The 12,833-nt window shown below is 40.8% G+C and overlaps 1 protein-coding gene across 5 annotated transcripts in view; it reads left to right on the top strand.

Annotated features, from left to right (window-relative positions):
* The window catches only part of PBLD (phenazine biosynthesis like protein domain containing), a 43,801-nt gene extending 34,308 nt beyond the window's left edge, over positions 1-9,493 (top strand). For 3 of the 5 annotated variants that reach the window (XM_026003523.2, XM_072756181.1, XM_072756183.1), the window contains exons 5-10: positions 1,874-1,983; positions 2,070-2,099; positions 4,075-4,163; positions 4,422-4,600; positions 7,265-7,327; positions 8,410-9,493. In XM_026003523.2, the coding sequence (XP_025859308.1) occupies positions 1,874-1,983; positions 2,070-2,099; positions 4,075-4,163; positions 4,422-4,600; positions 7,265-7,327; positions 8,410-8,522 (584 nt within the window). In that variant the 3' untranslated portion in view covers positions 8,523-9,493. The remainder of the gene's footprint in view (positions 1-1,873; positions 1,984-2,069; positions 2,100-4,074; positions 4,164-4,421; positions 4,601-7,264; positions 7,328-8,409) is intronic. The other 2 variants (XM_026003533.2, XM_072756182.1) reach the window with 1 other exon arrangement.
* Positions 9,494-12,833: the final 3,340 nt, after the last annotated feature.

Below are 12,833 nucleotides of genomic sequence, written 5' to 3'. Positions count from 1 at the left end.
CCTACACCAAATCCACAGGTAAATCTGAAGCTGCGAAGATCCTTCAGGTGGTACAGTTCCAAATAGAAACAAAGCTTCAGGCCTTTATACCCTTCATCGACCAGTCCCTAATGCCCAGAATAGCAGCATGACTTTGGGTAAAGAAGCTCTGCTCACCCAAGGGCGATTTGCAGAGTGGGACTCAGCTGAGAGCTATCAGTCATGAACACCCCTGGCAGCTGGGGCAGGGCTGGGTAAAGGAGACAAGGCTTCAGGTTGCACCTGAGAGCAGGTGCTTCCTTAAATGTTGCCTCTGTATTGCCATGCCTCACCTGGTCCTAGCCTTCAGAGGGGAAGGTTGAGATGCTGGACAGCAGTATCCACTAAATAACGGGACCTTGAGGTTGAAGAATATGAAGCCACCTGTGCAAAGAATTAGAGAGGGAAGAGGAGCATTTGGGCAGAGGCAGTAGTAAATGCAAAGCCCTGAGGTGTAGTCTGTATACCTGGAGTGGCTGGAGCTCCCTGGGGGTGGCTGGCAGGAGATAACATTGAGGCTCCTCTACAATGTAATCCATTATATGTCTTAACAAGATAATTTTGGTTTCTGTGGATAGGGGACAGAATGAAGTCAGGCCGCTACCCTGAAATATTGTTTAGGAACTCAGTCTTAAAAAGATTTAACTGAAGTTGGATTGAGTGCCTTTTGAAAACTCCACTTTGTTTGGTGTGAGGCAGAGATTTGGAATAATAGCCTTCAGACTGATCTCCCACAGGGTGGTCTTAAGGTTAGATAAGATAAGGTATGGAAAAATGCTTTGCAAATAATGATGTCTTCCACCAATTATAATGAGAACATTTTATTTATTTATTTATTTATTTATTTATTTATTTATTTATTTATTTATTTATTTATTTAATTCGTGAGAGACAGAGAGAGGCAGAGACAGAGGCAGAGGGAGAAGCAGGCTCCATGCAGGGAGCCTGACATGGGACTCAATCCTGGGTCTCCAGGATCACGCCCTTGGCTGAAGGTGGCGCTAAACCACTGAGCCACCCAGGCTGACCTATAATGAGAAAAATTAAACTTTCAGTTTTAAAGTATAAACTTTATATTCAGGGAAAGTTAGTGAACAATGCCAGATTTCCTTGCCTTTTAGGTATGGCTAAGTTTTACAGAAATATTAAGGGGTAGAAAAGACTTAGGTCACAAATCTGTTTTCACTAAAAATGTTACCCACATTGAGATCAGATAAGTGGTCCAAGTTGTATCAGTAACATGAAGGGCTAGTATATCAGCGTTGTGGTCCAGTCTTTAAATAAAAATTTTTTGTATAGCTTGGTTTATTCAGGGTAAGCTTGATTTGTTTCTAATAGATTGTTGTTTATAATTTGTATATTCTGTTTGTCATCCCCTTGGCATATTTTAGACTAGTATTATTTATACAATACAGTATTGCAGGTGGGTATTTAAAAATCTGCATTAGAAAACACTATTATATCCCTGAGGTAGGTTTAATTATTACCCCATTTTATTGATGAGGAAATTGAGGCTTAAGGAGGTTAGGTAATTGCTCAGGGGCACAATTACTCATTATAATAAGGAGCTGGCATTTGAAGCCTTGCAGTATGATGTCAAGTCCAATCAGTTATGTTCTTAGCTCTTAAGTGAGAATCCAGTGAGGGCTGTCTCTACTCTGACCCCAGTAACCCAAACCTGAACCTCTCCTCACAGAAAAAGGCAGCACTGCCAGGGAATCTAAGGCAACACAATAGTGATCAAAACAGATGTACAAATATATAACAAAATTAATTTTCCTATTTCTTGATTTCCTTTCATAGAGTTTTCTAATTTACAAAGTAAGACTCCTTTTTTTTTTTTTTTTTTGGCCAGAAAATGTGAATAACACTCTAACCTTTGTCACTCTGAGTGGGGAACTAAAGGCCAGAAGAGCAGAGGATGGTATTATCCTGGATCTGCCTCTTTATCCTGCCCACCCCCAGGTCAGCTCTTTCTTACTATTGCCATGAACTGTATTAATGGACAGCTTTCCTGTTTTACAATGGTCTCATCTTTTTTCCTCATCTAGGACTTCCATGAAGTGGAGGACTTGATAAAAGTAGGTAAAAAAGAATTAAACCTAAGCTTGTGTGATTTGGTCACTTGTTTGAACACAAAGATTCAGTACCATTTGGGCATCTGGGTGGCTCAGTTGGTTAAGCATCTGCCTTTGGCTCAGGTTATGATCCCAGGATCCTGGGATTGAGCCCCGGGGTCCTATGATCCTGCAATTGAGCCCTGGGTTGGAGTCCCTGCTCAGCAGGGAGTCTGCTTCTCCCTCTCCCTTTCTCCCACCCTCTGCTTGTCCTCTCTCACTTTCTCTCAAGTATATAAATAAAATCTTAAAAAAAAATTCAATAACATATGACCCCCAAAGATAGGCCTTCTATCAGTATAAATGTTCCCTATATGCTTGGATGTAAAGTGCATTTGAGGTGTGAATTTTAGTGTTGACTCTATTTGGTGAGAAGTTTGAGCAGTTGTCCCTAACTCTTCATTGCCAGCAGTAGCCTCCTGAAGTAAGGGGGAGGAGAGACTGCTGGTGTTGGGCTGAGCATGAAAGCAATAAAAACTTGTTATTATTTAATAACAATCATGCTAATGAACATTTTTGAGAGTCGCCCCTGCGTAGTCCATAGTACTAAGCTTTTCACATGCAACTATCTCATTTAATACTGGTTGAAATCGGTGCTACAGTTGTCTTTTTTTTTTTTTTTTTATTTACTTATGATAGTCACAGAGAGAGAGAGAGAGAGGCAGAGACACAGGCAGAGGGAGAAGCAGGCTCCATGCACCGGGAGCCCGACGTGGGATTCGATCCCGGGTCTCCAGGATCGCGCCCTGGGCCAAAGGCAGGCTCCAAACCGCTGCGCCACCCAGGGATCCCGCAACAGTTGTCTTAATGGGGATTCCAGAGGGCCAGAGGGCCCGAAAGCCCTGGATGACCTGGGACTTAGTTTGTAGAGAAGGAAGGGCCCAGTCAGGACCAGGGCAAGGGATGCAGTGAGAAAACCAATTCTCACTAAATGACCTATTGTGGGTACCACTGGGGTGTTTCTCTGTGAATTTTCAACTATAGCATTTATAATTTCTTTAGTGTCTTGCATTATCTACATTTTCAAAAAATAAAAGCAAGCATTACAGATTCCGATTTTACACTGTGCCTATGTCTTGGGTTTTACCAGACAAGCCAAATTCATAAATGAACGCTTAAACATGTTGACAAGAAAATGGAAAATATTCACTGTATAGACCTTGTTCATGGTAGAAAGAACTTAACGTGGTATCTCTAAGCCTCAGGGTCAGCATTGGTAATGGGGTGGTGATTAAGGGCTTTCTATCCTGAGTATTGTTATTTTGTGTTCCTAGAAATTGGCAATAAGATTCGCAGCTGAAAATTAGACTTTCAAATTGACATAAGAATCCATGCAGAGGAAGGCTGAATGACCCCTTCGAGAAACTGAAAAGCCCCGAGAACAGATGGGATCTGGCTGCAAGAGATTCCATTTTCAGAGGGAGGGACATTATTTAGCAGCGGTCACAGGAGCAGATAGCCGAAGCACCACCCAAAGCGGAGGGAGTTTTGGCTTTGGGACCTGGAGCATCTCAGTCACTAAAGAAAGTTAGAGAACCTGAAGTGACCTAATGATAGCCAGATAACTACTATGTAATTTTCATCTACTCTACCCACAGCCAGGGGTGGTTCCAGAGGGTGACTTGGAGGGGTTTCCACCCCCTCCTTCCTCATCCCTTTCAGCGCTCCAAGTCAACAATGTTCTAGGTCATGTGCAGTCTTAGGTAAAGGGTGAATCAAGGTATCTTTAGAAAATGTTGCTGTGTTACTGATCTGTAGCATACAATCTAAGTGAAAACAGTGCTTGCCACACAGAGCAGCATTAAGATGAGTGCTGTAGTCCCCACTTCCATTCATACTGCTGGCCTGGAGACCTTACCATGTAGAATCTTCTAGTTACTGTTGCTGGGACTCCATATATATTATAAACTCCTGAGGAGTTTTTGGTCTATCTCCACAGACTGCTATAGGTGACACCCTGGTCCAAGACATTCGCTATTCTCCAGATACCCGAAAGCTCCTTGTCCGACTCAGTGATACTTATAAGAGGTAAACAAGATTTCTGGCTTCATCAGCACTTTGGGGAGGGCTGAGAACTCTATAGCTCTGGCTTTATCTGTGCTATATCCAGTCAAAATGTGATTTATGCAGTCAGAGAGCTTTATTCCCAGGAAGAAAGATATTCTCCTTGCTCTTTCCTCCCCTCCTGCTGAGCTGTTTGGGCAAGCCACACCCTCTTTTGCTTTATAGACTCTGTGTAGTGGTCTGCGAGATGGGTTGTCTTAATCCATCCCATTTATGAACAAGGTCATTTCTGGAGAACCTGAAGGTGAACACACAAGATCTGTTGCAAGTGGAAAACACAGGGAAGGTGAAAGGACTCATTCTCACCCTTAAAGGAGAGCCTGGAGGGCAGACCCAAACATTTGACTTTTACTCCAGATATTTTGCACCGTGGGTTGGTGTGGCTGAAGATCCTGTAACAGGTACTTTTTGACTTGGATCCTGGGGAGGGTTCAGTGGTAGAGGAGGGTAACAAATAGCTCTATAAGTGCCCTTCACATGACCTTTCAGGTTTTTGAGCTGTTTTTGTTTCCCTATTTCCCCATTCCTTCACTGAAGTCTCATGTGAAAACCACAGAATGAAGGAGGCAGTATAGCAGGGTTTTTTTTATTTTTTTTTATTTTTTATTTATTTATGATAGTCACAGAGAGAGAGAGAGAGAGGCAGAGACACAGGCGGAGGGAGAAGCAGGCTCCATGCACCGGGAGCCTGATGTGGGACTCGATCCCGGGTCTCCAGGATCGCGCCCTGGGCCAAAGGCAGGCGCCAAACCGCTGCGCCACCCAGGGATCCCGTATAGCAGGGTTAAAACTTCATTCGGACAGCCTGGGTTTGCATCCTAGCTGCTTTACTGTTGACCTTGGGCAAATGACTTAACCTCTTAAAGTTTCTATTTCCCTTGTTGTGATGAGTACCGGATGTTACATGTAAGTGATGAATCACTGAATTCTACTCCTGAAACCAAAATTACACTATATGTTAACTAAGTAAAAATTAAATAAAAACTAAAAAAATAAAAAATAATAATAAAGTTTCTATTCCCTCCCCTATCGAATGTTAGTAATACTTCATAGAGTTATGTAAAAACAGTGCATGGTAAGTGCTTAGCCCAGTGCCTGGCACATGATAAGTGCCCAATAACTATTAGCTGTTTTAATAATAATGATGAAACAATTCCTTGAACCAACACTTCCAGATCTGCCATTTGCAAAATTCAGGGGCCTATGTCCACTATAGTCACAAAGCCGTTCTTTTCTTTTCTTTCTTTTTTCTTTTCTTTTTTTTCTTTTCTTCTTTTCTTTCTTTTCTCTTTTCTTTTCTTTTCTTTTTTCTTTTCTTCTTTTCTTTTTTCCGATGACCAACCTGCATTATCATTGGCACCTAAATAAGATTTGTTTTTTGAAGGATAAGCTCCTGGTATGTAGGTGGGAAATTGGGACAGGGATGGCTTTCCCAGAACTGCCCCAAAGTGGGTGGGATGGGTTTGGGAAGATAGGTACTCAAGATCTACTGGCCAGAAGCAGAGGGATGACATCAAAGATCGGCAAGAATGTGAAGTTTCCTCCTTTCATCCCCTCTGAGAAGAGTGAGCTAAGCAGAAAAAGGGAGGAATGCTTGATGGAAGAGGTTGGTGGATAGGATGGTGGCCAGGGCAGAAGGAGGCTGGGAAGAACCTTTGAGGCTCCAACTCTGGACAAAAGACAGAGGCCGGGATGGTTTTAGGACTTTTACTTAGTCTCTGAGAAAGAAAACATACGAAATTCAAAGCTCAGCAAAGCACTTTTTTTTAGAGACTCAGGAAAATGCCCAATGACATCCAAACAGTACCGCTTGATGCTCCCCCGTGAAAAAAGAAGTTTCAAGTAGATTTATATATAGCTGCTTTATGAAGATTTTAATTGGTACAGAGGGCAATGTTTTCTCCTGTAATAATGCTTTTCTTAAGTGGGACAGTCTTGGGACAGTGATGATCAGCCATCTCAGCTTGTTGGAGACTGAGGGATTTCTCAGCATATAGGCCCTTTGGTGCTAACACCAGGACACCCATGGGAGAACTGGGATGATTGGTCACCCTAGATGGAGCTCTTCATGACTTTTAGTAAGTTTTCCTGAAGAAAACTCATCCTTTTCTCTCCCCAAAGACTTTTCTGTCAGTTATTACTTTATATTTTGTTTCTTAATTTTATTTATTTATTAGATTTTAAAAATTTATTTATTCATAAGGGACACAGAGAGAGAGGCAGAGACACAGGCAGAGGGAGAAGCAGGCCCCATGCAGGGAACCTGACGTGGGACTCCATCCCGGGTCTCCAGGATCATGCTCGGGACCGAAGGCAGTGCTACACTGCTGAGCCACGCGGGCTGCCCTGTTTCTTCATTTTAATATCTATTCACTGATATAAAACTAGGCCACAATTGAGTGAAAAAAATACCTCACTAAAAGAAAGTTCATTTGGCATCAAAAGAAAATGTACGCTTAATGGAAAATTTAACCTTTTGTCAGAGTTCCCAGTTTTCCTTGCATGTTCATCCTAGGAGGAAGGAGATGTTTCCTTTGAAAGATAAAGATTTGGGTTGAAGCCCTCACAGGCTGACAATGAACTGATAGGACAAAAATTATAATCTGCAGTTTACTAATTCAAAAAGATCTATGCACCTGTGTTTATTGCAGCATTATGTACCAAAGCCGAGAGATGGAAGCAACCCAAGTGATGGATGGTAGCTACACTTGTGGTGAGCATAGGGTAACATACAGAGAAGTTTAATCACTATGTTGTATACCTGAAACTAATGTAATATTGAGTGTCTACTAGACTCAAATTAAAAATTAGAAAAACTTGCAGTTTAATTCAGCTTTCAGAAAGTGTAAAACATAGCAGATATATCATTTGAAGGAACTTATTCAGAAATACTGTATCTTCCTTTCTATGTCCATTCGTAATTTCACACTCTACTGTGGCCATGGCCAACATAATGACAAAGGCATATAAGGTTTAGTCAAACCACATAGTTGTTTGTGATTGCTTCTAAATTTATAACAGTGTCACTCCTGTTTTTGTATCATAATTTTTCACTTCTTTTTAAGGGTCTGCGCATGCTGTTCTCAGCAGCTACTGGTCCCAGCAACTGGGGAAGAAAGACATGCATGGTAGGGCAGGGTTTTTTTTCAATTTTTAAAAAATTGCTAACTTTAGGCTAGGATTCCTTCTCATATGTACTATTTACTTGAAGGTGTAATAAAATGTCATGTATCACCCATGTGAAAATGAAAGGTTTTCAATTCCTTCATCTTGAATCCTCTACTCAGAACATCTTCCACCCCTGTCCTTTCCAACACAGATACACTTCTAATACAGTATATACAGTAAGTGTCCAATAAATGTATGTTGAATAAAATTAACTGTATAACTTTGGCTCAGTGAGGTTATTGAGAGTGTGACAAGTTGAAATCAGATGATTGCCAAAGTTCCTTATTGCCATTGCTAGGCACAAGATTGAATCAAACAATTTGCTTTTGAACCAAGTACCCCAGTGATTAATATATTGCTTGGGGGCAGAGAAAATAGATTACAGCCAATGGAGGCTACATAGTCCCAATAATCAAAGTAGGAATCTGACCCTACAGGATGGAAGTCTGACCTAGTGGGAGGGTGAGGCCTCTGTGAGTCTGATTTGGGGATAGCTGGTTGGCTCGTCTTGCTTTGGTGATCCTAGTTACTCCCCTACACACTGAACTCCAGGAAGGCTGAAGCTGTGCCTCTTTTTTTGCCTGACGTGTGGTTGCTTGATACGCACAACAGGTGAACAAATTCCTTGTCCCTTTTGGAAAGATGAGGCTGTCTCAGGAGGGCCAAGATCACCCCTCTTTATTTATTTAGACTTCTAGTCCATGCCTCTATCTTATCACATGTCCTTGCTTATTCCTAGACGGAAGTGGGGAGGAAACTCTGGGTGGGGTATGTCTGGGACATTGTGGGAAGTAATAGAGGAAATGACTCAGGAAGAAAAGATGTGGAGCTGTGTGGTTTGTGGATCAAATTGTGTTTGTGGCCCCTGGATCTTCAGGAGAACAGAGCAGGCTGGGCAGTATGATAGATAGATGAAGAAATTTATACTTTGAGCTGGGAGGATTCTGGAACTTATACTAAGAGGTCTTTCACTATGTTTTGTTAATTAGAAAGGGTGAAAAGGAACAATATCAATTTGTGACTTGTTTTATGTTTTCTTTAGCCTTTCAGTGTTCCCGCCGAGGAGGAGAACTGGAGATTTCACTGTGCCCCGATGGACGAGTTGACATTAAGGGTGGCACTGCTATTGTTTTAGAGGGCACTCTGACAGCCTAGATGTGGTCGTGGTTCTTTTGATGCCACTATTTTGCTATTTTGAATGACTAAGTATTTTCTGCATAAAAAGAAATGGAAGTGGCTGCCTTTACCAAACTTGCATAGCAGTTCACTTCATCCTCACGTTAGAAATAGAAAAATGAAAACATATTAATGGAAATTTAATCACGCTTTCTAACTAATTCACTAATGGAGTTTTGACTCTACCTGTGAGTGTATTTGCAATGGTAGTAACCAGTAACAAAATAATGTTGTCACCTGATTATGACTACCAATAACACAATGAGGAACAAATTTATGGGGAGTAAGAGCAAATCATTTAAACGCAGGTATGAGTATCTGATAGACTATTTTGTAGCCTTTAAAAAGACCCAATAATCATTTGGAAATATTGAAAAATACTTCATGATATAATTCTAAGAAAGAGAATTCAAAATGTTAGCATTGTTATGTCTGTGTACAATATGAATTTATATGGACAAAGATGGGTCATGAAGATAGAAAGGTGAAAGCTATTCATATGTGTGTGTGGACAGGGAAGATTGGGAGTCATTTTAATGCACCTAAGAAATTATTTCCCTTATTGGAACACACTCATGTTCAATAACTAACAATCAGAACATATAACATAATGACCAATAAAGTCAGAAATTTCAAAAGATGTATGTGTATTAGTGTGGTAGTAAAATTAAACACTAAAAGCAAATGTAATGTCTTTATCTTGATGTATGGCTTTAGAGCTATAGCTTAAAAGGCATTCTTCTCTTACCTTAATAAAATTGGTTTTGGGATGCCTGGATGGCTCAGTGGTTGAGCATCTGCTTTCGGCTCAGGGTGTGATCCCGGGGTCCTGGGATTGAATCCCACATCAGGCTCTCCGCAGGGAGCCTGCTTCTCTCTCTGCCTATATCTCTACTTCTTTCTGTGTGTCTCTCATGAATAAATAAATAAAATCTTTAAAAAAAATAAAATTGGTTTTAACATAACTTTCAGTTAAATCTGTAATGTTGATTATCTGTTATTGGCTCTGGGATGGGGGCTTTTTCAAGTCATTAATAGTGTTTGTTTAAGGTGATCTCATTGATGGTAATTCTTAACCATCTCAAAAACTGCAAGCTAATCAGTTAGAAATTCCAATAGTGTCCCAATTTTGTTTTCTATTTTTATTAATTTTTTTCTAAGGCATATAACAGTGAATTTATTCTAGCAATAATCTTGTATTTCCCATAATTTACAGTGAAGTAAACAATTCACTAGCCTGAATTAACTTAATGAGTAACCAATGATCTGCCACATACCTCACAGCTTCTTGCAACTCATCAGTGGATCATGACACCAAGGGTGAGAATTACAGAGGCTTTTCACAAGGTTTTCTCAATCTGGGACTGAATTGTATGAATGATTTTATATAAACGCATAGTTGAAAGGGTCTGAATTTTATCATCCAAATGTATGCTCTTTTTAAAAAATATTTATTTAAAAAATTACAGTATAATTAATATACAGTGTTATATTAGTTTCAGGTGTGCAATATAGTGATTCAACAATTCTGTATACTCAGGGCTCATCTCGATAAGTGTACTCTTAATCTCCTAAGTTCTTAATAGATATTTTTGGGATACAAGTTCCTGAGGTGACTCTGCATTCTTTTTTGCATGAAAGTTGTTATTTGAAACATCTGAGTTGACTTTTCATCCTATATTTTAAAGGATTTTTATTTATTTATTTGATAGAGTGTGCAGCAGGGGTGGGGAGGGGCAGAGGGAGAGGGAGAAGTAGACTCCCTGCTGAGTTGAGTCCTCCTCAATCCCAGTATCTTGAGATCATGACCTGAGCTGAAGGTAGATGCTTAACTGAGCCACCCAGGTGCGACTTCATCCTATATTTTTAAACCTTATATTAACTTTTATAAGTTACTTTAAAAAAATCGTCCATTTAGAAATGAGCAGTTGAGTCAGAATAGTCAGGGCATAGTCTGATCATATTTACTGTGTTTACTTGGTCAACCTGGTCAAAGACTGAGTGGCTGTAGGGGTCATAGTGCTCCAGAGGGGCAGCCAAGGAAACGGGTGGGGCAGGAGAGGGAATACCCAAATGGATAATAAGAAGAAATGAAATGACATCTTTGGGTAGCAGGAGCAAAGAGCTTCTAGAATCAGCATACTGTGCAGAGTGAGTTTTTTGCTGATATAAGTAGGGTGGGTTTGAGGGTGCAGATTTTCCCTTGCCTCTTCTGCTTCTGCACACTTCTTACCTACCTACTCTGATTAAGAGTGGGCATAGTGTAATGTGTTGGGAGATTGTTAGAGATGTATCCCAGCACTCAAGTATAATATTGCCATTGCTTGAAACAAGAGCTCCCATCAAAGTTGGCATCCTTGGGTATATTGAGTTAGATTGGGTTATCTTAATGTAGGAAATGCCTACAAAATCAGAGGCTTGATATAATAATAATCAACTTATTCAATCAATATAATCAACTCAATCAATATAATAATAAACTTTTATTTTCACTCCTATCACTTGTCTAGTACAAGTCAGGAGGGGTTCTGTTCCTTGGTCATGCAGTGGCCCAGGCTGATTTTGCATTCTGCTATTTCAACATGAGGCCTCAGGTGCTGCAGCAGGAGGAAAGAGTGTATGGAAGTCTCCCTCTGATTGCCTCAGATGTGATAGGTGTCAATTCTGCTCAAAGCTTATTGGCCAGAACTGATTATATACCCTTATCTAAGAGCAAGGGAACTGAGAAATGTGGGGGAACTCATGGATATATTCTGCATATGGTAAATATAGCTGCCACACCTGGGGAAGTTGTTTAAGCCATTCAGATGGCATGCACTCGGTGGTATTACTTGGGTAAATTCATCACAGACCAGGGACTCAGTGGTGCAGGTTCAGAAGCCTATTATGTAAATGTACCAAGAATGAATCTATCTTTCAGGTGCAGAGTCACATTTACCTATACTGATGTGTAAAACCAGAATGCCAATTTTTTATTTTACAATGAGAAGTTTAATCCTAGAATGGATTAGATCAGAGCATTTTCTCTCCATTTGCATATGTTTGGGAAGCCAAATTATTATTTTTAAAGATTTTATTTATTCATGAGAGAGACAGAGGCAGAGACACAGGCAGAGGGAGGAAGCAGGCTCCTTGCAGGGAGCCTGATGCAGGACTTGATCCCAGGACCCAGGATTATGACCTGAGCCAAAGGCAGACGCTCAACCACTGAGCCACCCAGGTGCCCCAGGAAGCCAAATTATAATCAGAAAGTGGCTTTATGAACATGGATCTGAAACAAGGAGAGTCAGCAAAATGGACCTAAATGACAGATATCATCAAGACATAATCTTCCCCACTTTAACGACGTATTAGATTTCCATCATAATGCATTTACTTTGCTTGAATTTAACTATATATGCTGTTGGCATGGTTCAATGTTTTTTAGTGTTTAAATATATTTATTTTTAAGACGCCAGTGGTCCCTAATTCAAGCCAACAACTTTATCTAGCACTCAACCAGTGAGGTGTTCCAGCACTAGAAAAAAACTGGCAGTATTGAGCTTATACATTGATATATCAGTCTACTATGCTTTATAAGTTATGTACAGGATTTTCAAGGACATTTTGGACAGCACACAATTTTTGCCTTATGTACTACGTGTGGTAGGTAGCCTGCCTCCAAAATGACTCTCAACAATCCTGCCTTCTGCTACTCAAGCCCTTGTGCAGTCTTTTTTTTTTTTTTAATTTATGATAGTCACAGAGAGAGAGAGAGAGAGAGGCAGAGACACAGGCGGAGGGAGAAGCAGGCTCCATGCACCGGGAGCCCGATGTGGGATTCGATCCCGGGTCTCCAGGATCGCGCCCTGGGCCAAAGGCAGGCACCAAACCGCTGCGCCACCCAGGGATCCCCCCCCCCCCTTGTGCAGTCTTTACTCCCACATTTCACAAGGTTTGGTCTATGTGACCAAAAGAATATTCAGCAGTGATGGTATGTTACTTCTGAGATTAAGTTATAAAAAACTGCATTTTATGTTTCCATAGATATGTGTATGTGTCTTTCTCATTACTTGCTCTATAAGAAGTCAGCTGCCCCTTGTGACCTTGTGAACTGCCTTAAGGAGACGCTGATCAACAGCCATATGAATGGGCTTGGAAGCAGACGGTCTAGCCCATCAAGACTTGGATGCCTGTAGTCCTGCTGACATTTCAACTGTAGGCTTCTAAGACCCTGAACCAGAGGCACCAGCCTAAGCTGTGCCAAATTTCTGACCTGAAAACTCTGAAATAATAAATGTTTGTTTTTAA

The sequence above is a fragment of the Vulpes vulpes genome, chromosome 4, assembly GCF_048418805.1.
Source record: "Vulpes vulpes isolate BD-2025 chromosome 4, VulVul3, whole genome shotgun sequence".
Taxonomy (NCBI): domain Eukaryota; kingdom Metazoa; phylum Chordata; class Mammalia; order Carnivora; family Canidae; genus Vulpes; species Vulpes vulpes.
This window is presented reverse-complemented; position numbering and strand designations above follow the sequence as displayed.